The sequence below is a fragment of the Lathyrus oleraceus genome, chromosome 5 (genome assembly GCF_024323335.1).
Source record: "Lathyrus oleraceus cultivar Zhongwan6 chromosome 5, CAAS_Psat_ZW6_1.0, whole genome shotgun sequence".
Classification (NCBI taxonomy): domain Eukaryota; kingdom Viridiplantae; phylum Streptophyta; class Magnoliopsida; order Fabales; family Fabaceae; genus Lathyrus; species Lathyrus oleraceus.
In genome coordinates this window covers 467970441-467994163 of record NC_066583.1, presented here as the reverse complement: position 1 = coordinate 467994163, position 23723 = coordinate 467970441, and the positions used below count along the sequence as shown (strand labels likewise).

The following is a 23723-nucleotide window of genomic DNA, read 5'->3' as shown; positions in this document are numbered from 1 at the left end:
TATCTTTGAATACGGGACGTAAACCCCAATTTATTCAAAGTATTCACCTTCATTCATAGACTTTAGTACAATTCAAATCAAGACAATCTTTTTCAAGCCTAAAATCAATCACAACCAATCAAAGTCATTTTTTCGCCTTAGGGCATCCAAAACTTTTTCACAAAGGACGTGTTACTTCCATTCTACCACACACAAAAAACGGTTAAGTCCCACATGCGTGAGTATACAAGTAACATTTAACTGCTAGAGCGCAAACGTTAACATCGTCCAATAAAAACAACCAACACATCCGTATTTTCTACCAAAAACTACGGAGCTCTAATTTCCTTATTGCACTATGAGCATACAAAGACATGAGGGTCTGAATCCTTGGCGAGTACATTAATTAAGAAACTTTTTTTTCCTTTTTTCTCATTCGGAAGTAACCTTCAAATAATAACACACATTCAAGCTAAGAACAATCAAAATGATTCTCGTAGAGTACAACGGATGTGAAGGATGCTAATATCTTCCCTTTGCATAACCGACTTCTTTATCATTTTTCTCTTCCCCTGAGTTTTATCGATATTTTCTCTTTCCTTCGAAAATAAATAAAATTCGGTGGCGACTCTGTATTTTTCACGGGGGGACACGTCTTCTGCTCAATAAGGTTGTATTTCACCTTCCCGTCAGTATCAATCCAATCTTCACAAAACTCAATCTTTCTCACCTTTCTGTTTTCGGTATCAAGAAACAATTCATTCAACTTGAACATCAGGCCGACAAGAGATGTGGTGCCATATGAAAATCGAAACTCTACAGAAGGTGAAGCTTCGTTGAAGGACACTTTTTCCTTAATAAAAAATTGAAAAAACATTTTTTGCAATGTTTTTATCAAACAACAGGTGGTCCTCCTATTTATACAACTTTGCATTTATTCTAGACCACACAAAACTGTCAATGCAATCACAATCATCGAAAACTGTGGGCGAAATCATGAACATTTAAAATTTTCAAACAAATAACACTACCGAAAAATTTTATTTTGGTTCAAATTTCCAGTATCAAATCGTAAATTTCAAAATCTTCAAAATTAATTGAAACTTACCATAACTTTTAAAATTTCTAATATACCAGAAAATTACAATACACTACTGAAAGTTTCTTTTGTATCGAAAATTTCATGTTTGTCTATAGAAAATTTTGAAAAAAAATCTAATTAGGACCACATGTTCCAAGGTTTGAACTCAAAATCTTTAGTTGAAATCAAACAAACTATCGATATCTTCCAAACTTTCTTAGGTTGCATATATTATAAGAAACTCACCATGCTATCATGATAAGCTCCAAAAACTTTTACCGTTGAGAAATACTCTCAAATAAGTTCTGTGATTGTTAACCCAACTGCACATGTGGGAAATTAAACATCAAAGATAGAAGTATTAAACACCCGTTATAAAAAAGGGAAAAACTAAACATATGCACATACTATTCCAATAAAATCATGTGCAAATTCTCCATTATATGAGCAGAGATATGAGTTGAATCAATCTGTATCAAAAAGCTAACTATAATTTTGTCCATAGTTTATATACCAACACCTGAATATATTCTAATACAAGTAATCTCGTCTCTTGATATTTGAGGGTTTCGCAGCACGATGTCCTGAAAATCCCACAATACATGCACTCTAAGACACTGATCTTCAACAATATACAACAAATATTTGGTCAATGAATGAAGTTTCACAAAGAATAATTCTTACCATGAGCTTCGAAGCCCGGTGGAACCCTCTCAAGTATGTCATGCATTTTACGATACTTCCTTACTGGGCTCCAGGATGATGGGTCCCAAGAATGCTCAGATTTGATTTTCTTTTTAAGATCTCGAGACGAAATTGATTTGTCCCCACCATTCAAATTCAAATTGCTTGAAGGGGTTAAGGTCTTTTCTTCTACCTTTATAGAAGTGAACCTCTGAAGAGGTGTGCCTTCCAAAGGAACCTGAGAGGGACTTCTGAGACTGTCATTAAGAACATTATCAACTCTTCCCGCAATATCATTTCCTCCAATCATATCAATATCCATATCAACGGGATCCATGACAGGTGATCTTTCATTAGAAGTATCAGATTTTTTTGAGCGAAAAACTCCCCACAGAAAATATCCTTCATGCACAGCAGCAATAGTACCTGGGGAGATTGATTTATGTTATCTTCATGAAGACACAGAAAGCAATTACAAATGCTGGTATAACAATTGGTAAATATATGTACCCCTTGAATGCTCATTAAGCTGATGTGATGTAAAGACCAACAACTCCACTCCATCGATTAAACTTCTCAGCATTGAGTTTTCATCATTCATAAACTTCAATAGACTGTTTAAGCTCTTTCTGGACCTATAATCAATTGAAAAAACGATGTATAAGCAGCTTAAACAACAAATAACAGCTGAGCAGAAACAACAACAAAAGGAAGGGTATCAACGTAGGAAGCAAAAGCAGACCTCTCTTGGTTATCTGATGGAAAGAAATATAATGCGATATCTTGAAGAGTGGGAGAATAGTTCTGGAATACATCAGTCAAGACATTCAAAGCAGATAGTGATTCCAGTTGAAGTACTGACGGAATTTTGTTTGAAAGATTGTATGCCTTCCTATTAACAACGCATGGAGGTTTGGCCTCAAACCCATCATAAAATTCAACAGATGCAGATGATTGAAGAATTTGGAATTGGCCACTACAAAATGGTCGTCATCGTATGAAATTTCATGTTAATAAATTAGAAATTTCATGTTAATAAATTAAAAATTTCAAGGAACAAAATCGATGGCATTTGCAGGTCTCATACAATAATTGCAATAAATTCCACAATTGATTGACACTAGCAGTTGCAAGTCATACGCATAACATCTTCTATTCTAAATTATTTCTAAGCAAATGCAACAATTGAATCCAGCAAAGGCAATTTAAGAAAGAAGTTATTTGTGAAAAAGGAAGAAAAGTACACACCTCCAAGCACGAATTGAAGAGGGGAAATATTTACGATCATGAATGAAGTTTTCATGAATACTTTGAATCTTGCTTTCTTCCCGGTTAAATCCGTTACACTCAGCAACAGCATCTAAAGAGAAAGCAGAAAGCAAAAGGGAAAATAATAAGATAAGAGATGATTCGTTCAAATCCAACAGGTTCAAGTGACATAATATCACAATTCACAATACAAACCAAGATACTTTTCTATATACATATTGAGATGCTAAGATTTAAGTAAATGTAAAAACCAATAGAAGAGAGAAACAGACACAACTAGAAGAACCATTATAGCTAAGAAAAGTATCCTACCTGAAGCAGCAACAGGTAAAGATTTAGTAGCAGCTAAATCTTTACAAGGCTCCCTTCGTGTAGGCTTTTCTATCTGAAGAGGTTGAACTTTTCTCTCGGGTACTGGTGTACTCATTCGCCCCTCAGATACGGATCTATTTTCCTTTGTTGGTCCTACATTATGAAAATTTTCAAATAGAAATCCAAACAAGTATCATGGAAAACATGGAAATAAAGGCTTAAAAAAAATCATGCTAGTATCCCATTTTCACATTCGTTCAATATCACTGATAGTGTAATATGTACTCCCTCCGGTCACTATTATAAGAAAAAAAAATGACCTTAAATCTTGGTCACTATTATAAGCTAAAAAAAAAGACCTTAAATCTTGGTCACTATTATAAACAAAAGTTAATAACTTTTAAACTAATTAATTCTTGTATTACTAGTATACCCTCTATTTAATTCAAAATCATTTAATAATGGCAGTTGATCCATCAAATATAACTAAGGATATTATAGTAAATTTTACTTTGATTGAACATGAAATCAATAAAATTTATTACAGCTAACTAACTTTCTTAATCAGTGTGAAAGTAGTTACTTTTACTTATAATTGTGACCGGAGGGAGTATATGTTTTGTTTGAAGGAATAAGGATTGCACCAAAGAAGTGGAAAATTTATCACCTTTCAATGATGAAGCATGTTGATCATTCATTGGATTTTTCAGAACTCCATTTCTTGGAAACTTTCCATGTGCCATAGGTGCTATGCTAGAATTTGGCTTCACAGTCAGGGAAGGACTCTTCGGAACAACACTTTTGTATGCTACATGTGGCCTTCTGGTAATCGGCAAAGTAGAACTAGCCTTCTTGGTCATCGGTAAAGTAGAGCTACCTGGAGTGGATTTCATAGAAGTATTACAGCTAGAAAGTTTGATGACTTCATCCTCGTGAAGGTACTTCACTTTCCCTGTTGGTCCTGTTCTAAAAGATTGCTTCCGTGCGGAAACCTGCAAGCCAATATCCTGTTTCACTTCACATGGTGAAGTTGTACCGTTTTTGGATTGGCATGTTTCACAAAACCAGTAATCTGGAATTTCAATGAGATTCTTTCGCATGCAGTAACTGAAATGGGACAGAAATTGCATGGAATCAGAACAAAATTATACACAGCAGCAGTACAGCAAAGAGATATAGTAAAACCATTGGTCAGAAGTCAGAACCAATCCTTTGTGAGATTAGAAGAAAATATGTAATAGTATGTGCCTAAGTTAGATTGCGGACAAGTATTTTTGTTTTATCACTCCTTAAGCCTACTAGCTAATAAAAGGTCTAATGCATTTGATAGCAGAATGCATGTATCATATAAGGTTTAGAATCAAAGAAGCCCTCAGAATTGAATACTCACGGTTTCCGGAAAAAGGATATAAATTCACATAGACAATTAGCAACATATATCAGTTGCCAAAAATGTTTGTATGTGTAGATGGTAATAGAAATTATTATTGATTCTTTCCTTTCATTATTTTATTGTATTCCACAGTTACTACATATAATCTTGTCTGTTATTGATTTCAACCCCTTAAGTTTACAAATTTAGATACTGCTGTCCATGTATGTGTGTGTGTACAATTATTTGAGATATACAACAAAATTCAAGATAACTTCAGCTCCCATGGAGTACTTTTTTTCAATTTGGGACTTCAGGTCTCATGGTTGATCGCTACCATTTTTTTCGGACTCATCCATCATTGCAATTTTTTTTAAATGACAATTATAAGGGAGTAGAACTCAGGACTTTCCCTACTACTCCAACCCTTATATTCGTCACCAATCAACCAAGCTACCTTATCACTCCTCCATCGTTACTATTTACGACAACCATTGCAAAAGCGATTGATGGGGCTGCCCTCATTGCGCCAATGCCAAAGATTGGTTCACACTTGCTAGTTGTCAATCCATCACGGTCAAGATCGGAGAAAGGGTCAAGATCGGAGAAAGGGTCGATCATTAACTTTTACCCTTGCCATGCTAGCCTATTGAACTTAAGTTGATGGTGCATTTTTGTCCCTATAAGACTTGTTATAATTGTTAAGAGTTCCACATCGGATAATATATGGCATGAACATGTGTTTATAAATGGGGACAATCCTCACCTTACTAACCGGTTTTGTAGGGTTGAGTTAGGCCCAACCACATGTGTTTATAAGTGGGGGCAATCCTCACTCTACCAACCGGTTTTGTAGGGTTGAGTTAAACCCAACCACATTTCTTAACAATAACGTTTCTAAGAGAGCATGGACGGTTTGATCAAGTAATATATTGAGGTTGTATAAGTCAGTTCATAGCTTGACAACACATCAGATAAGTGACCCTGACTTGACTTGAAGTCCTGCCTACTGGAATCCTAGTAAACCCTACCTTCTCTCTAAAGTTCTATCTCCTAAAACATCTCACTTCATCACTCTTGCTAATGACCATGGCACATAGCACTAGTAGTGCTCAAGCTTCACATTTTTCTACATTATTTTAGTTGTGCTTAGCCCTATTCTCACCTATGCGGATAAAGAAGATTAGTGGGAAAGCTAAATTATCTCACTATGACTTTAACACATAAAAGTTGATCGTTATTTTGTCAAATAAAATATTCTCTTGAGCATCAAGACTTCTTCCCTGAATTCACTGTGACTTTAACACATAAAAATTGATCGTTATTTTGTCAAATAAAATATCCTCTTGAGCATCAAGACTTCTTCCCTGAATTTCAAGAATCGGGAAACAGACATGTACGCTAGGTCCTTGCATTGTCATTAGATAGTGTTAAGAATCCCACATCGGACAATATATGACCTGAACATGTGTTTATAAGTGGGGGCAATCCTCACTCTACCAACCGGTTTTGTAAGGTTGAGTTAGACCCAACCACATTTCTTAACAATAACGTTTCTAAGAGAGCATGGACGGTTTGATCAAGTAATATATTGAGGCTATATAAGTCAGTTCAAAGCTTGACAACACATCAGATAAGTGACCCTGACTTGCCTACTGGAATCCTAGTAATCCCTACCTTCTCTCTAAAGTTTTATCTCCTAAAACATCTCACTTCATCACTTTTGCTAAAGATCATGGCACATAGCACTAGTAGTGGTCAAGCTTCACATTTTCCATCATTTTTCTACATTATTTTAGTTGTGCTTGACCCTATTCTCACCTATGCGGATAAAGAAGATTAGTGAGAAAGCTAAATTATTCACTGTGACTTTAACACATAAAAGTTGATCGTTATTTTGTCAAATAAAATATCCTCTCGAGCATCAAGACTTCTTCCCTGAATTCACTGTGCCTGTGACTTTAACACATAAAAGTTGAACGTTATTTTGTCAAATAAAATATCCTCTTGAGCATCAAGACTTCTTCCCTGAATTTCAAGAATCGGGAAACAGACATGTACGCTAGGTCCTTGCATTGTCATTAGATAAGTGTTAAGAGTCCCACATCGGACAATATATGATCTGAACATGTGTTTATAAGTAGGGACGGTCCTCACTCTACCAACCGGTTTTGTAGGATTGAGTTAGGTCCAACTACATTTCTTAACATGGTATCAGAGTCTCGTTTAAAATCTAGTGAGGCACCTACTATGGTTTCCAATCCTGGACGTGAGGGGGTATGTTAAGACCTGACCATGTGTTTATAAGTGGGGGCAGTCATCACTCTACCAACCTATTTTGTAGGATTGAGTTAAGTTCAACTACATTTCTTAACAGATAGTATATCTGCATATGCTCTTGTTTGAGGGGAAGTCTTGATTGTAATTGTAGGTATATGCTCAAGTGGGGGCAATCCTCACTCTACCAACCTATTTTGTAGGGTGTCCAACTACATTTCTTAACAGTATATCTTTAACGAATTACATGCATCTTGTTAAGAGTCCCACATCGGACAATATATGGTCTGAACATGTGTTTATAAATGGAGGCAGTCCTCACTCTACCAACCGGTTTTGTAGGGTTGAGTTAGGCCAACCACATGTCTTAACATGGTATCTAGAGCCTGTTAAGAGGCAATTCTTTCTTCGACGTGCTTTACCCGGTTGACCCACTGTCTTCCGGTGACAGTTTCCCACTTTTCATCAGCAGAAACCTCCGCACGTGCCAGCACGTCCGACGGCCGATCCCGACAATTTTTCCACCGCTCCGCTCTCTATAGGGCAATTGTTTCAGATCCGATACTCATGGCTACTCCTCATAACTTTACGCCAAACTACGATGATATCCTCAGGTGATATCAGAATTATCAGAACTTAGATTCTACTACTTCGGTAGCACACATTGGTAATTCATCTGCTTGTCTCTCTCAATCATCTTCTCTTGGATCTTGGGTCCTTGATTCTGGTGCGTCTGATCATATTACCGGTAATAAAAATCTTTTCTCTTCCCTCTCTACATCCGGTTTCTTACCTATTATAACTTCTGTCAATGGTTCTCAAACCCGACCCGAAGGGATTGGTACTGTTCGAATTCTACCTTCTCTCTCGGTTACTTCTGTCCTCTATATACCTAATTGTCCATTTAATTTACTTTTAATCAGTCGTTTAACTCGTTCTCTTGATTGTAGTGTCACCTTCACTAACAATAATGTTACCCTGCAGGATTGGAGTTCGGGACGGACGATTGGTGTCAGATGTGAGTCTCAAGGTCTTTATTACCTCTCAGTATCATCTCAGACATGCTTAGCCAAAGATTCTCCACTCACTATCCATGCTCAGTTAGGTCGTCCCAGTCTTTCCAAACTACATAAGTTGGTGCCAAATTTATCGAAGGTATCTAATTTACATTGTGAATCGTGTCAACTAGGGAAACACACTTGTGGTCAGTTTCCCAATCGAGTCAATAAACGAGCTTCCTCCCCTTTTGCTTTAGTTCACACCGATGTTTGGGGTCCCTCGCGTCCTGTCTCTACTCTCGAGTCTAGGTATTTTGTCACCTTTATTGATGATTTTTCACGTTGCACATGGTTATTCTTAATGAAGAATAGATCTGAATTATTTTCTATTTTTGAACAATTCTATCAAGAAATAAGAACTCAATTCGGTGTGTCTATCCGTACCTTAAGAAGTGACAATGCCCGTGAATATTTATCCCAAAAATTTCAGAATTTCATGTCACGCAATGGTATTCTCCATCAAACATCTTGTCCTCACACACCTCAACAAAACGGGGTAGCCGAACGCAAAAATCGGCATCTTGTAGAAACCACTCGGACCCTACTTCTCCATGGTAATGTTCCACTTCGGTTTTGGGGGGATGCTGTGCTAACGGCATGTTACCTTATAAATCGCATGCTCTCATCTGTCCTTAACAATAAAATCCCTCATTCAATCCTTTTTCCCAATTCCCCACTTCACCCAATTCCTCCCCGAGTCTTCGGGTCCACATGTTTTGTACACAATCTCTCTCCTGGTCTTGATAAACTCTCAGCTCGATCACTAAAGTGTGTCTTTCTTGGTTATCATCGATCCCAAAAAGGTTATCGTTGTTATTCACATACTCTACAACGATACCTAGTATCTGCCGATGTTCCCTTTTTCGAGTCGGTCCCATATTTCGAGTCCAGTCACGTAACGCCAGAACCCATTCAAGAAAGTATTCCCACACCTTTTCCGGCAATTATTAATGTCCCGCCTACGATCATCCCACATCAATCTAGGGCTCCTGACCCACCCACTTCTCGACCATTTCAAACATATCAGCGTCGTCACCCAACGCCTGTCGTCCCTGAGGTCATACCTGTCCCTGAGGTCATTGCAGACTCTCCTCCGACGCCTCCGCCATCACCGGATCTGATCCTGCAACCTGAGTCCGATCTTCCGATTGCTCTTCGAAAAGGTATACGTCAAACACGAAATCCTTCTCCACATTATATTGATTTATGTTATCATTGTCTTTCCCCTTTGCAGTATACTTGTTTGTCTTCTTTGTCTTCTGTTTCTATTCCCAAAACTCCAGGTGAAGCATTGTCTCACCCTGAGTGGAGGCAAGCAATGATTGATGAAATATGTGCTCTTCAAAGCAGTGGTACCTGGGAACTGGTTCCTCTACCCCATGGGAAATCTTTAGTAGGTTGTCGTTGACTTTATACAGTGAAGGTTGGTCCAAATGGTAAGATTGATCGATTTAAAGCTCGCTTGGTAGCCAAAGGATACACTCAGATTTTTGGATTGGATTATAGTGATACCTTCTCGCCTGTAGCCAAGATGGCATCTATTAGACTTCTTCTAGCCATTGCAGCCATTCGACATTGGCCTCTTCATCAACTTGACATCAAAAATGCTTTTTTACATGGTGATCTTGAAGAGGAAGTATATATGGAGCAACCACCTGGATTTGTTGCTCAGGGGGGGTCATCGAATATGGTGTGTTGGTTACAGAGGTCTCTTTATGGTCTTAAGCAATCTCCGAGAGCTTGGTTCGGCAGATTCAGCATTGTAGTACAACAGTTTGGTATGGTCCGTAGTGAAGCTGACCATTCTGTTTTTTATCGTCACTCAGCCCAAGAGTGTATTTATCTTATTGTGTATGTAGATGATATTGTCATAACTGGTAGTGATCAGCAGGGTATACTTCAGTTAAAGCAACATCTCTCGAATCAATTTCAGACAAAAGATCTTGGTAAACTTCGCTATTTCTTGGGTATTGAAGTAGCTCAATCTAAAGATGGTTTGGTGATTTCTCAACGGAAATATGCTATAGATATTTTGGAAGAAACAGGTTTGTTGAATGCTAAACCAGCTGATACTCCTACGGATCCAGGTGTCAAACTACTATCCAATCAGGGGGAGCCTCTATCTGACTCAGGAAGATATAGAAGATTGGTTGGAAAGTTGAATTATCTCACAGTCACTCGTCCAAACATTTCTTTTGCAGTTAGTGTGGTAAGTCAGTTCTTAAACTCCCCTTGTCAGGAACACATGAATGTTGTTATCCGGATTCTGAGATACATCAAGCGTGCTCCAGGAAAAGGTCTAGTGTATGAAAATAAAGGACATACTCAGATAGTTGGATACTCCGATGCTGATTGGGCAGGGTCACCCATTGATAGACTATCCACCTCTAGGTATTGTGTACTTGTTGGAGGAAACCTTATATCCTGGAAAAGTAAGAAACAAAACATAGTTGCAAGATCAAGTGCCGAGGCAGAGTATAGGGCCATGGCAATGGCAATATGTGAACTTATTTGGTTAAAGCAGTTGCTCAAGGAACTTCAAATTGAAGAAGCAAGACCAATAACACTTATTTGTGATAATCAAGCCGCATTGCACATTGCTTCAAATCCAGTATTCCATGAGAGGACCAAACATATTGAGATAGACTGTCACTTTGTCAGAGAGAAAATCGAATCAGGTGACATCGTCACAAACTTTGTCAACTCTAATGATCAATTGGCAGATGTGTTTACAAAATCTCTACGAAGCCCCAGAATTAATTATATATGTAACAAGCTTGGTGCATTTGACTTATATGCTCAAGCTTGAGGGGGAGTGTTGATATTTGTAAATATAATATTAAGAATAGTTGTATATCGAATAGTCTCACATCGACTATATCATGTAATTAGCTATAACCTCTTTATATATAATAAAGTTTCCGTAGTACTTTTCAAGACACACGGTTTAATCTAAATGTCTCTTAGTCTCTTCTAATTCAACATGGTATCAGAGTCTGTCTAAGATCCGATGGACCACCTACTATGGTTTCCGCTATCGGGCCACCCACCATTTATTTCTACGCTCCAGATGTCCAGTCCTAGGCGTGAGAGGGGTGTTAAGAGTCCCACATCGGACAATATATGGTCTGAACATGTGTTTATAAATGAAGGCAGTCCTCACTCTACCAACCGGTTTTGTAAAGTTGAGTTAGACCAACCACATGTCTTAACACATCTAACGTACATGCTCTTGTTTGAGGGAAAGTCTTAATTGTAATTGTTCCTTTTAATCTTTAATCCGCAGCCCTTGGATGAATATACTTGTGTACAGTTATTTGAGAAAAAAGAAAGAATATGAAAAAAGTCAGAAAAGGAAAAACTATTAAGATCATAGGAAAAGGGAGATCATTACATATGTTCCCGAAATACATTGCATTTAGTGCAAGCGACACATAATTCAGCAAAACCAACATCACCACAGATATCACATGGATCAACCTGCAAGGAATATTGAACACATAAACATTAACTACCAAGAAAACCAAAGTTTTCATCATGAAATATTTATTACAAAATATTCAAACCACTCATTCTTTATACTGCGAAAATTAATTTGTGTAGCATTCGAGTATAAGCAAGGAATTTTTGTATGGAGATGGCATTGTATAGGTACAGTTTTTATATCTCCAATGAAAAGTATGGCCTAAAGCCTTCAACATTTCAGAGGAAGTTCAAGCCAATAAATCCAAAAGTCAAGCTTCTTTCAAGATGCGAGGAGCTCATGGCCTCATTCCAAAATATTGGGAGTTAATGAAAGTTAGTTAGAAGTTGAATTATCTCACATTATCATATGACCACTAATCATCTTTACTGCAGGTGAACAAAAGCCCCAATAGAAATTTTACTGCATAAATATAAGCTACGCATAGAGATTTATGGTTATGCAAATACTAATCGGATAAGCTCTCCATACAGACATTCTATATCACAATACTAAGTACTTCTGGAGGAAACTTAAGTGGTTATATGGAAACACTTATAACTTCTAAATTGAATAATTCCATTTTAAGAATTTCTCCGAAGCTGCTAAAAAATAGCAATTATTTCACGCCACGCATGGATACTAAGTTTGGAAAAGGAAAAGAACTATGAGATCAATGTATGCATCTACAAACCATAACCAGCAAAGTTCATACAAGAAACATCAAACAGAGCTTCAAGTTTACTTTTACATGAAAGGGAAAAAAAACCATTGAGATTGATTTTCACTTACTAAATGAGAAAATTATGAGCAAGATTTTAAAAAACACTCCATTGGCAACCGCAACAAAACAGTTTCAGAAGGTGCCGATTTCAATACCGTTATTCATAGATAAAGAACAAATTGTGATTAACTCACGCCACGATGTCGGCAATCAGTGTCACAACACCTATACCGACCGAAATCGTGAAATCCTTTATGTGCGACAATTATTTAACTTAAAGCACTCTGTATCATTCAACTTAAAGCACTCAAATCTCGTAACAACTCCATTAAGAATATATATAATTACTCATTGTTATAGTTAACAACATTTTATCAACTAATTGTTGAGTACAGTTCTAAACTGCATGCAACAACAATAACGATCAGAATCTAACAGTTTTAGAAATCTCTACTCTCTACAACCAAGTCGTAACAGAAATCACCGCACATTCTCCGATTATCACGAAAAAGCAGAAGAAGAAAATTAGTAACAAAAGCGAAATCCAAACGGAGTAAGAGAAAATGAAATAATGAATAATCTCTGAAGTGAATGAAAACAAACATTAACACAAAATATAAACGGAAAATGATCGGAAAATGCAGTAGAGAAGCATACCTTGTGAGGTTGATCGTTGCTTCTTCGCTGCATTGTTGCTACGACGCTTATAGAGAGAGAGGGAGAGAGTTTTAGTGAGAGAAAACCTAAAAAGTGAGAGAAATGAAAGGGTTTCTTCGGTTTTGATTTTGTTTTCTTCTTTTGAAGTGGAAATGGTGTGAGTGGTGAGAAATGGGAATGGTAGTGGAGGAGTGTTTGTTGTGTGTGAGAGAGAGATTGGGAATTTTGTATCACTTTAGTCAACAAGTTTTCGTATTCAGTTTTTGGGAGAAAATGATTAAAAAGTAAAATAATAATAATAATAAATGGAGTTAAACGTCGCTTTCGGTTGGTTTTTGGAGAAGTTGGTTATGTAAAGTTCTGTTTGGTTTGAGGGAAATATGAAAGGAAGAAAGAGGAGGAGAGAAGGAGGAGTTTCTCTTGCTTCTTCTATATATGATAAAGAACAATCTTGTAGAATTATATACATATTTTCATTGAGTAAAATACAATAGTTTTTTCTATTTGAATCTCTAAATTATATTTTTTAACTTATCAATTTGCAGAAGCACTGATCCTTAACATCTCGACCGAAATCCTTTTAATAGAATGTGATATTTTCATGATTTAACTAGAGTTATTTTCAAATTGTTTTTCCAAATTAAAAAAAAAAAACATATTTTGCACTTGATTCTGAAAAGGAAATGTGTATATAATTCTTTAAGTTTTTCTTCGAATTAAAGATTTTATTAATGAAATGTTTAAAATTAAGTGTATGGACGGATTTGAAGCTAAAAATCATTCTGTAAGATAAAAAATATGTTGGTTTGGTTTGATTTGATTGGTTTTTTGGAAATAAAATCAAATCAAGTCAATATGGTTTGATTTGGTTCGATTTTTTACAATTTTTTTATTGAGTCATACATAGACATATAGAGAACAACATAACTTGTGTTTAGTCATTCATACATTATCAAAAAAACAATAAAACTCGTCATATTTAGACAAACTATTTTCTTAATATATAAAAATCATATTAGGCAAAAGTAAAATAATAAAAATAAAACAATTATGAAAAAAAAGAAATATAGGAGATGAGAGATTACTGAAGATGAAAAAGAAAGAACATATGAGTGGAGAGATTAGAGAAGAAGAGGTGCGATAAAAATGAAATTGAAAGAACAGTAGCATAAAAATGAGAAGATGAAAAAGAAATAATATAATAGAGTAGAGATTAGTGAAGAATATAATAGAGTGGAGATTGTTAAATGCAATTAAATTTCTGTTATTACCGGCTAGTTTTCCAAAAATAACAGAATTTAATTGTTGGGTCACTTTAGTTGTATTTTGAGTTGTATTTTTTGTTATTCTCTCAATATATAATACTCTTGTAATATTCCCAATTCCAATTAATGCCAAATTTACTATTCATCCAATATCATTATGTTCTCTCTAATTCTCTCTCAACTTCATCTTCCCCAATTTATTATCTTCCACCATTGTCAAACCTTCAATTTGAGTCTTTATGTTCTAACATTTGGCATCAAGAGCTTTGGTTGTTGATCCTAATCCGCTGCAACAATGGCAACTGTTTCCAATGATCGAATTCCCACCAATCTCCCGATTCTTGATTCGAAGAACTATGATAAATTGGCGAAACAAATGAAGGTCTTGTTTGGTTATCAAGAGGTGCTTGAGATTGTCGTCAATGGAGTTACACAATTAGGGGCAGAGACCACCGACATTCAAAGAGCTACACATAAAGAAGAGAAGAAGAAGGATTACAAAGCTCTATTCTTGATTCACTCGTGTGTTGATAACGACAATTTCGAGAAGGTCGGCGATTGTGAATCGGCGAAGCAAGCATGGGAAATCTTGGAGAAAGCATATGTCGATGCCGTCAAAGCGAAGGTTGTAAGGTTACAAACTTACAAGTGACAGTTCGAGCTAACACAAATGGAAGACAAAGAAACGATCAACGACTACATTACGCGCATTACCCGGTTAGTTAATCAAATCAAATCTTGTGGGGAAACGATTCTTGAGCAGAATGTTGTATCGAAAGTATTGCATTCGTTAATGTCGCGTTTCGACAACATAGTTGTGGCTATTGAAGAATCAAAGGATCTAACAACTTTGAGCAAGGATGAATTGCAAAGTTCGTTAGAGGCACATGAACAAAGGATGGATGAGAGAGGCGCCGACAAAGCCAAAGCGGAGATTGCTTTGCAAGCGCGTTTCAATGAAAAGAATAAGAGGTCAGATGGAAAATTTGTGGCGAAAGGTAAATCAAATTTTCAGAATTTTGGTTCAAACGATTCGCAAAATTCAAAGCATTCGACGAGTGAAAAGGGTGAAAGTAGCTCCAAGGATAGTGGTCATAGCAATGGTTTTAAGAAGCGTGATATGAGTAAGGTGCAATGCTACAAGTGTAGAAAGTTTGGACACTTTGCAAATTCATGTCGTGGTAAATCGAATGAGAATCACAATAATGAAGCCAAGGTTGCTAGGGAAGAGGTAGATGATGAGGACACACTTCTAGTAATGATCAGGGAGGAGAGTTATGGCATTACGGATGTTTCGGGTAGCAACTACAGTAGTGACAGTTTCCGGGACAGCAGCTGTACCGTTCTGGAAAATAGCGAGAAAACGCATTCGGATCAAAGTGCATTGGTTACCGTTTGTGATGGAGTCCAAGGGAGAGATGAGTGGTACTTGGATTCCGGTTGTTCAAGACATATGACGGGTTGAAAAGATTGGTTTGTGCAAATCAATCAAGCGGCAAAAAGTAAAGTCAAATTTGCCGACGACACCATTTTAAGCGCCGAAGGGGTAGGAGATGTTTTGATCGAAAAAAGGAATGGTGGATATTCAAGGATCAAAGATGTCTTGTATATACCGGGAATTAAGTGTAATCTTTTAAGCATTGGCCAATTACTTCAAAAGAGGATACAAAATTCGTTTGGAGGACAAGATTTTACGCGTTTTGGATTCAAATGGTGTGTTAATTCTAAAAGCGCCGATGGCTGCCAATAGAACCTTTAAGGTTGAGTTAAAGGTTATGGAGCATCGTTGTCTAGCTACCGCAGTAACTAGAGATGAGTGGTTATGGCATTACCGTCTTGGTCACCTTAATTTTAGGGATCTAAGAATGTTGCAACAAAGTGAAATAGTAACGGGGCTGCCACACATTAGTATTCCAACTGAATTATGTAAGGAATGTGTGAAGGCTAAACAACACAAGAATGTGTTTAGCAAAGATGTGGGTCGAAGAACCAAAGGCTTACTTGAGGTGGTATGTTTCGACGTTTGCGGACCGATGCAAGTAGATACTTATGGTGGCAATCGATATTTTGTTACGTTCATTGACAATTTTAGTAGGAAGCTTTGGACATATCTTATCAAGAGAAAAGATGAGGTATTTGGAGTTTTCAAGAATTTCAAATCCATGTTGGAGCGCCAAAGCGGTCGGAAGCTCAAAATTCTCAAAATGGATGGTGTGGGTGAGTATACCTCTAGTGAGTTTGGGAAGTTTTGTGATCTTGAGGGAATTATACGTGAGGTGGTGCCTTCGTATACGCCTCAACAAAACAGGGCTGCCGAGAGGAAAAATCGTACAATAATGAACATGGTGCGTAGTATGCTTTGTGGGAAAAATTTGCCTAAGGAATTGTGGGGTGAGGCCGTGTCTACAGCCACCTACTTGTTGAATAGGTGTCCCACTAAGAAGCTGGAGAAACTCACACCGAAAGAGGCTTGGAGTGGCTTCAAACCGAATTTGAATCATTTGCGCGTTTTTGGATCGATTGCATATCATCATGTACCGAACCAACTTCGGAAGAAATTGGATGATAAGGGTGAGAAGATGATATTTGTAGGATATCACTCTACTGGAGGGTACAAGTTGTTCGATGGAAAAAATCGGAAGATCGTCATAACCCGGGATGTGACTTTTGATGAAGTCAAAAGTGAAGAAAATGCAGCAGTAACCGGTTACCCTACTAGCAGTAACCAGTTACTCACAGAAAAACAGCAACATCAATTTTTTGAAATCATTGATCCGGAGGCTTCCGACACCGCTGTACTAGCACCTACAGTAGCGCAAAATGATGTTGTTAATAATGGTAGACCAATGAGGCAAAGAGCCTTGCCTCATAGACTTCGAGATTACGAAAGATTCCAAGATAACGAAGTGAATAACGATGGTGATTTTGTTCATTTCGCGCTTATGGCCGAATCTGAACCGGTAAATGAGGAAGAATCCTTAAGTGATCCTAAATGGATATGTGCAATGAAAGAGGAGATGGAATCTATTGAGAAAAGCGGTACTTGGGAGTTGGTCGATTTACCACTTGGAAAGAAACCGGCAGGTGTGCGATGGGTCTATAAGGTTAAAGTAAATCTCAAAGGTGAAGTAATCAAGCACAAAGCTCGATTATTGGCGAAGGGGTTCTTGCAACGAGAAGGTATAAACTATGAGGAGATATTCGCATCGGTGACTAGATTAGAGACTATTCGTTTGGTTGTTGGTATTGCGCATAGCAACAATTGGATGGTTTACCAAATGGATGTCAAATCTGCGTTTTTGAATGGTCTTATTGTTGAGGAAGTCTATGTGGGGCAGCCACCCGATTTAGTGATAAAAAAAATCAAGAGATGAAGTATTACAAGCTACACAAGGCATTGTATGGTTTGAAACAAGCTCCAAGAGCTTGGAACAAACATATTGACAGTTTTCTTATTGACTTTGGTTTCAAACGATGTGTGTCCGAATATGGAGTTTATGTGAGATCGGATACGAATGATGGTGTTATTATACTTTGCTTGTATGTTGATGATCTCTTGATTACAGGCAGCCATGACAAGAGTATTTCAAGGTTCAAAAGTGAGCTCATGAGAGAGTTTGAGATGACAGACCTTGGTGTCATGAATTACTTCCTTGGCATAGAGTTTCACAAGTCAAAAGTGGGGTTGCTTATGTACCAAAGGAGGTATGCTCTAAATATTTTGAAAAAGTGTGATATGGAACATTGTAATGCTTCTATTACACCTTGTGAGGCTAGAGTGCAGCTGTCCAAAAGTGATGAGGAGGATGATATCGATCCAACGCTTTACCGGAGCTTGATTGGATCGTTACGGTATTTGTGCAATACGCGACCGGATTTGGCTTTTAGTGTCGGTATTGCGAGTAGATTCATGGAGAGACCTAAGGTGTCTCACTTGGCGGCGGTCAAGAGGATCCTTAGATATGTGAAAGGTACTCTTGGCTGCAGAATTCTCTTTCCCGCATCGGACACGGGGTGTAAGTGTAATTTACTTGGCTACACCGATTCTAATTGGTGTGGAGATAAAGATGACCGAAAATCGACGGCGGGATACATCTTTATGTTTGGTAGTACACCAATCTCTTAGTGTTCGAAAAAGGAACCGGTTGTAGCACTCTCTTCTTGTGAGGCCGAGTACATTGTGGCATCGTTAGATGCGTGCCAAGCTATGTGGCTTATGAATCTATTGAAGGAATTGGGATGTGGTGATGCTGCTGCCACCACACTGTTTGTAGACAATGTTTCCGCAATAAATCTTGCGAAGAATCTGATTGCACACGGAAGGAGCAAGCATATTGAGATGCGGTTTCACTATTTGAGAGAATTGGTCGGTGATGGAAATCTTAGATTGAGCTATTGCCGAAGCGAAGACCAAGTCGCGGATTTGTTGACAAAGGGTGTGACAAATGATATGTTCAAAAGGTTGAAGAAGTGCTTGAGTATGGTAGACTTTGAGCAACTAAAGTGAGGTGGTGTGTTAAATGCAATTAAATTTCTGTTATTATCTGCTAGTTTTCCAAAAATAATTGGGTCACTTTAGTTGTATTTTGAGTTGTATTTTTTGTTATTCTCTCAATGTATAAATACTCTTGTAATATTCTCAATTCCAATTAATGCCAAATTTACTATTCATCCAATATCATTATGTTCTCTCTAATTCTCTCTCAACTTCATCTTCCCCAATTTCTTATCTTCCACCATTGTCAAACCTTCAATTTGAGTCTTTATGTTCTAACAGAGATTAGTGAAGATGATGTGAGATGTATCTAACAAAGAAAACATGATACTGCTAGGAGAGATTTGAGAATAATGAAATTGAAATCCTATGTGTAAGAAAGAGAAAATTATTTATAATCCTAACACTAAGACATAATAGGTTTAGGTTTTGGTTGGATGTGGTTAAGTGAAGTTTGGAATGTAATATAACGCGGTTTGATTCGGTTTGCAAAATACAAATCACAAACTGAACCGAACCACACAGTTTTGTTAAAAAATGGTCCAAACACATCCGAATCAAATGCAGTTTTTTGCGATTTTTAATTTGGTTAAGTTTGATTTACGATTTTTTATTAGACCGGTTCGATTTTAGAGGAAACAAAAACAATTCTAAAATTATATAATTGATTTTAGAATGATTTTGAGATTTTTTATTCTTCTTTAAAATTAATTTTACTTGAAAATAAATTTTTTAATTATTTTTATATTAAATTTTATGAATCAATTCAATTTTGAATAAAATTATTTAAATTTAAATTATTTTACATTCAATTCCCTTTCACTCAAAATCATAATCATTTTTAAATAATCAATTTACTAAAAACAATTTTGTATTGGGAAACAAACGCACACTTAGGCATTGTTTCATTCTTCTATCCTACAGTTCAAACACTTTCTCTCTTTAACACTTTCTCTTTTTAATCTCTCTATGTTCTCTTTCACCTCAAACAAACATCTTTAATTTTCCATGTAAACTATATTGGTTGTTGTGTTTGTATGGTCATCTATACAATAGAAGTAATTTCATTTTAATTTTAATTTTCAACGTCTTCATCATGAATGTAAATAACAGAAGTAATCTTCATTACGCAGACACTGATGCAAGAGAACATGATACGCATTAAAGCAAGGCGATATTTCTGGCAGGAGACCTTTCTCTCACATAAGAGGCTAAAATTTCCGCTTTTTTATCTTTTCAGTTTTTAATCTTTAGCAGCGGTTTTCAAAGCCTCCTAAAATTTTCAGTTTTTGCTTTTGTTTTTAACCATTTTCGACGGTTTCAACCCCTGTAAATTTTTTTTTTTTTAATTATTTAGCGGCAGTTTTAAACCACCATAAAATAAACACGGAAGTTTTGCATGCTAAATAGTTGAAACAGAAGAAAAAAAAATGCAAAATTTCGGATATTATGTGAGAATTCTATTGAGGTCTCTCAAGATAGACATCACCCTAAAACAATAGAAATATAAAGGAACAATGAATATGTAGTATTCTCCATCCCGCAGTGACTAACGAGTGACGCATTTGATAAATGACCCATTTTAATTTATAATGCAAATCATTTTTTTTTTAATTCTACTTTTTAATTGTTACTACTCATCACTCCCCAATATTTGATAACGTGTATTTTGATAAAAACATCATTGTCTCTTTTACATTTTTAATTTTTTTAAATATGTGTGAAATACTCAATTGAATCACTCATTATGAAAAGGAGGAAACAACATTTTTTGTATCTTCTAAAGTAAGTTGTTAGTTGTTACATGGTTCTCACTAGGGGTGTTCAAATTCAAATCAATTCAAACAAAAATAGTAAACCGATCCAAAAAAACCTAAAATCGCATAAAACCAAAATTATTGAGTGTGTTTGAATATCATTTGTAAAAACTGCATGGTTCGGATCGGATTTTGGATTGATTTTTCAAAATCGATCAAAATCAAACCGTGTGTGTATACAATTGACAACTTTTAGTTCCAGATTATCCTTTTTTTAGAATAGATCTTGGGGAAGAAGTTTTGCAAAATTGTCACTATCCGGTATTTCATATAAAATGACAGGTCGAACCAAAACAAAATACTTTTTTTTTAATTGCGATCCATTGGACATAGATCCAATTTTTCATTTCTTTTATTTCTTGCATTTTTAATATATATATATATATATATATATATATATATATATATATATATATAAAATAGTATGATATATTCTGTTAATTTATTATTAGATGATATTTATTTATTTTTAAATACTATTTATTAGTTTAATTTAATCTATTTATTTATTTTATTTTATTTGTTTCAACCATAAGGAGTCATTATCATTTTGTAATATTAACTTTTAATTTAGTATATATTATATATTCTATCAAATTTATTATTTATTAATATTTTTATAACATTAATAAAAAATATAATTTATAATTTGGATATCCAAAAAATTGATTCAAATCCAACCGTATGAAATTGGATGGGATCATATCTGATTTTTTTAACCTATCATCCAAAACCGAACCAAACCGCGAGTAAATTTATATTTGGATCAGATGAAATTTTGCTTCAAATGTGAGAATTGAATCTCCCTTGACTAACATGATTATGCATGGAAGAAAAGATGAATGTGTATTGAAAAGATTGAGAAGATCAAGCTTTGCTTGATTCATATGTAATCTCTCATTATTGAATTGGTTATCACTTTGCCTATTTATGCAAGAATGAAGTTAGTTATAATCTAACTAACTTCATCCACACACTAACTACTTTAATATACAACATAACTAACCTACCATACAGCTTCACTAATTTTACTACTAATACATTTCAATACTCCACCTCAAACTCATGATGGTTTGGCACACACACTATTGAGTTGGTCCCTAAAGTTGTCAAACAAGTTGGAAGATAGAGGCTTAGTGAAGATCTCTGCAAGTTCGGAAGGAGCTGTAACATGTTGTATTTGTAACTTGTCTGCCATAACATGTTCACGAACAAAATGAATATCAAGCTCAATGTTTTTTGTACGAGCATGTAGTATGGGATTATTGGACAATGTTACAACACTCATGTTGTCACACAAGAGGGTTGGTGATAAATATGGAATTATCAGCTCACGAAGTAACGATTCAATCCACAAGGCTTCGGATGTAGCATGAGCTAGCGCACGGTATTCCACTTCTGCACTTGACCATGCGACAAGAGATTGTTTCTTGGAGCTCCATGCTACAAGGTTTGGGTTAAGGAAAACATATGACCTTGAGGTATCGACGCTCATCAGGGCCACTAGCCCAATCGGAATCATTGTATGCATGTAGGGAGAAATTCTATAGATTAGAAGCGAGATTCGGAATGAGGTCATGATTGCGTGTGCCACTCAAATAGTGTAGAATTAGTTTTACCACACTCTAGTGTGAGTCAAGTGATGCAGACATGTATTGGCAAGCTTTGTTCACTGAGAAAGCAATGTTTGGTCTTGTTAAGGTGACATATTGGAGTGCACCAATTGTAGATCTATAGAGGAATGAATCTGGAATTTTGTCATCCCCGTGAATGCACCAATTGTAGATCTATAGAGGAATGAATCTGGAATTTTGTCATCCCCATGAGTGCACCAATTGTAGATCTATAGAGGAATGAATCTGGAATTTTGTCATCCCCGTGAGTGCACCAATTGTAGATCTATAGAGGAATGAATCTGGAATTTTGTCATCCCCGTGAGTGCACCAATTGTAGATCTATAGAGGAATGAATCTGGAATTTTGTCATCCCCGTGAGTGCACCAATTGTAGATCTATAGAGGAATGAATCTGGAATTTTGTCATCCCCGTGTTTACTCAGTTTGCATGTACTGAACATTGGTGTGTTGACTTCTTTCGCTTCTAACATGTTTACCTTGCATAGCAGATCTTTAATGTACTTGGTTTGAGTGAGAATAATGGGTCTAGTTGATTGGTGATGTACCTTAATGGATAACTACAACAAGCATGAAAATGGCAGGATTTAGATTTCTGGAAGAACAACATCACCATCAACATGATAAAGTGCACTAACCAAATGATCCACTGTGGTACCTTTGAGCTTAACGGAGATTTGAGGTTTTGGATGACTATTGTTTATACCTTGAACCACTTAGACCAAAGGAAGAGCCTTTGGAATGACATAAAAGGTATTCACTACCACCAACAGGGGCCTTGGATTCTGTTAGGTGATTTCAACAATGTGTTAAAAGCTCAAGACATGATTGGAGGCACTATGGTTACTAAAAGGGAGTACATTGACTTGAGAAACATGATGGACCAGACTGATTTATTTGAAATGGATAGTAAGAGGTACTACTACACTTGGTCAAATAAACAATGTGAAAATTCTATCTATTCCAGAATTGACAGAGTGCTTGGTAATTTGGATTGGCTCCAAAAGCATAATGATTATAGGCTCACGGTCACGCACCCTAGTGTTTCTAACCATGCCATGCTCTGCTTGCACATGTCTGGTAATCATTTCAGTAGGAAAAAGAGCTTCAAGTTTATCAATAGTACTGCTGATAAGGAAGGTTTTTTTAGAACTGTTGATACTAGCTGGAAGATGTTTATATCTTGTAGGCATATGTATGTGTTGTTGAACAAACTGCAAAGATTGAAACCAAGCCTTAAGATCTTTAGTAAGCCTATTACTGATGTGAAGATTAGCATTGTGAAGGCTAGAGCAAACCTGCAAACAACCCAGTTAAACATGTGTAATGATAGATTGAATACTGATAAGATTGAGCTGGTAAAAAAGCATACAGAAGAGCTCCTTAATTTGCAAAAACTGGGCTAAATTGGATTGGCTTAAGCTTGGTGATGGTAATAACAAGTACTTCCATGCCTCCACAAAAGTTAGACATAAGATGAAAAGTATGAGCACCTTATTTATAGATGATGGTACTTTCCTCACTACTCAAGAGGATATCCATAGAGAAGTGATGCATTTTTACTCTAACCTAATGGGCAAAGCTGACACTATTTTGAATGGCATTGACATTAATTCCCTGGGAAAAGGTCCTCGGTT

The 23723-nt window shown here is 36.3% G+C and overlaps 1 protein-coding gene across 1 annotated transcript; it reads right to left on the bottom strand.

Moving 5' to 3' along the window:
* Positions 1–1470: 1470 nt before the first annotated feature.
* Positions 1471–13157, bottom strand: LOC127085498 (uncharacterized). The gene is made up of 9 exons (XM_051026014.1): positions 12877–13157; positions 11427–11512; positions 3993–4432; positions 3326–3478; positions 2993–3104; positions 2487–2720; positions 2255–2379; positions 1745–2170; positions 1471–1644 (listed from the first exon to the last, which is right to left on the bottom strand). The coding sequence occupies exons 1-9, from the start codon at positions 12907–12909 to the stop codon at positions 1592–1594; spliced, it is 1662 nt and encodes a 553-aa protein (XP_050881971.1). The 5' UTR covers positions 12910–13157; the 3' UTR covers positions 1471–1591.
* Positions 13158–23723: the final 10566 nt, after the last annotated feature.

Bases quoted from the DNA above. Each gene is read 5' to 3' on its own strand.
- LOC127085498 (XM_051026014.1), bottom strand. From the start codon at position 12,909: ATGCAGCGAAGAAGCAACGATCAACCTCACAAG. The intron at 3,479-3,992 runs GTGATAAATTTT...TTCATAATGTAG, and splicing joins ACATGCTTCATCATTGAAAG to GACCAACAAAGGAAAATAGA. The intron at 2,171-2,254 runs GTACATATATTT...CAATCTCCCCAG, and splicing joins GCTTAATGAGCATTCAAGGG to GTACTATTGCTGCTGTGCAT.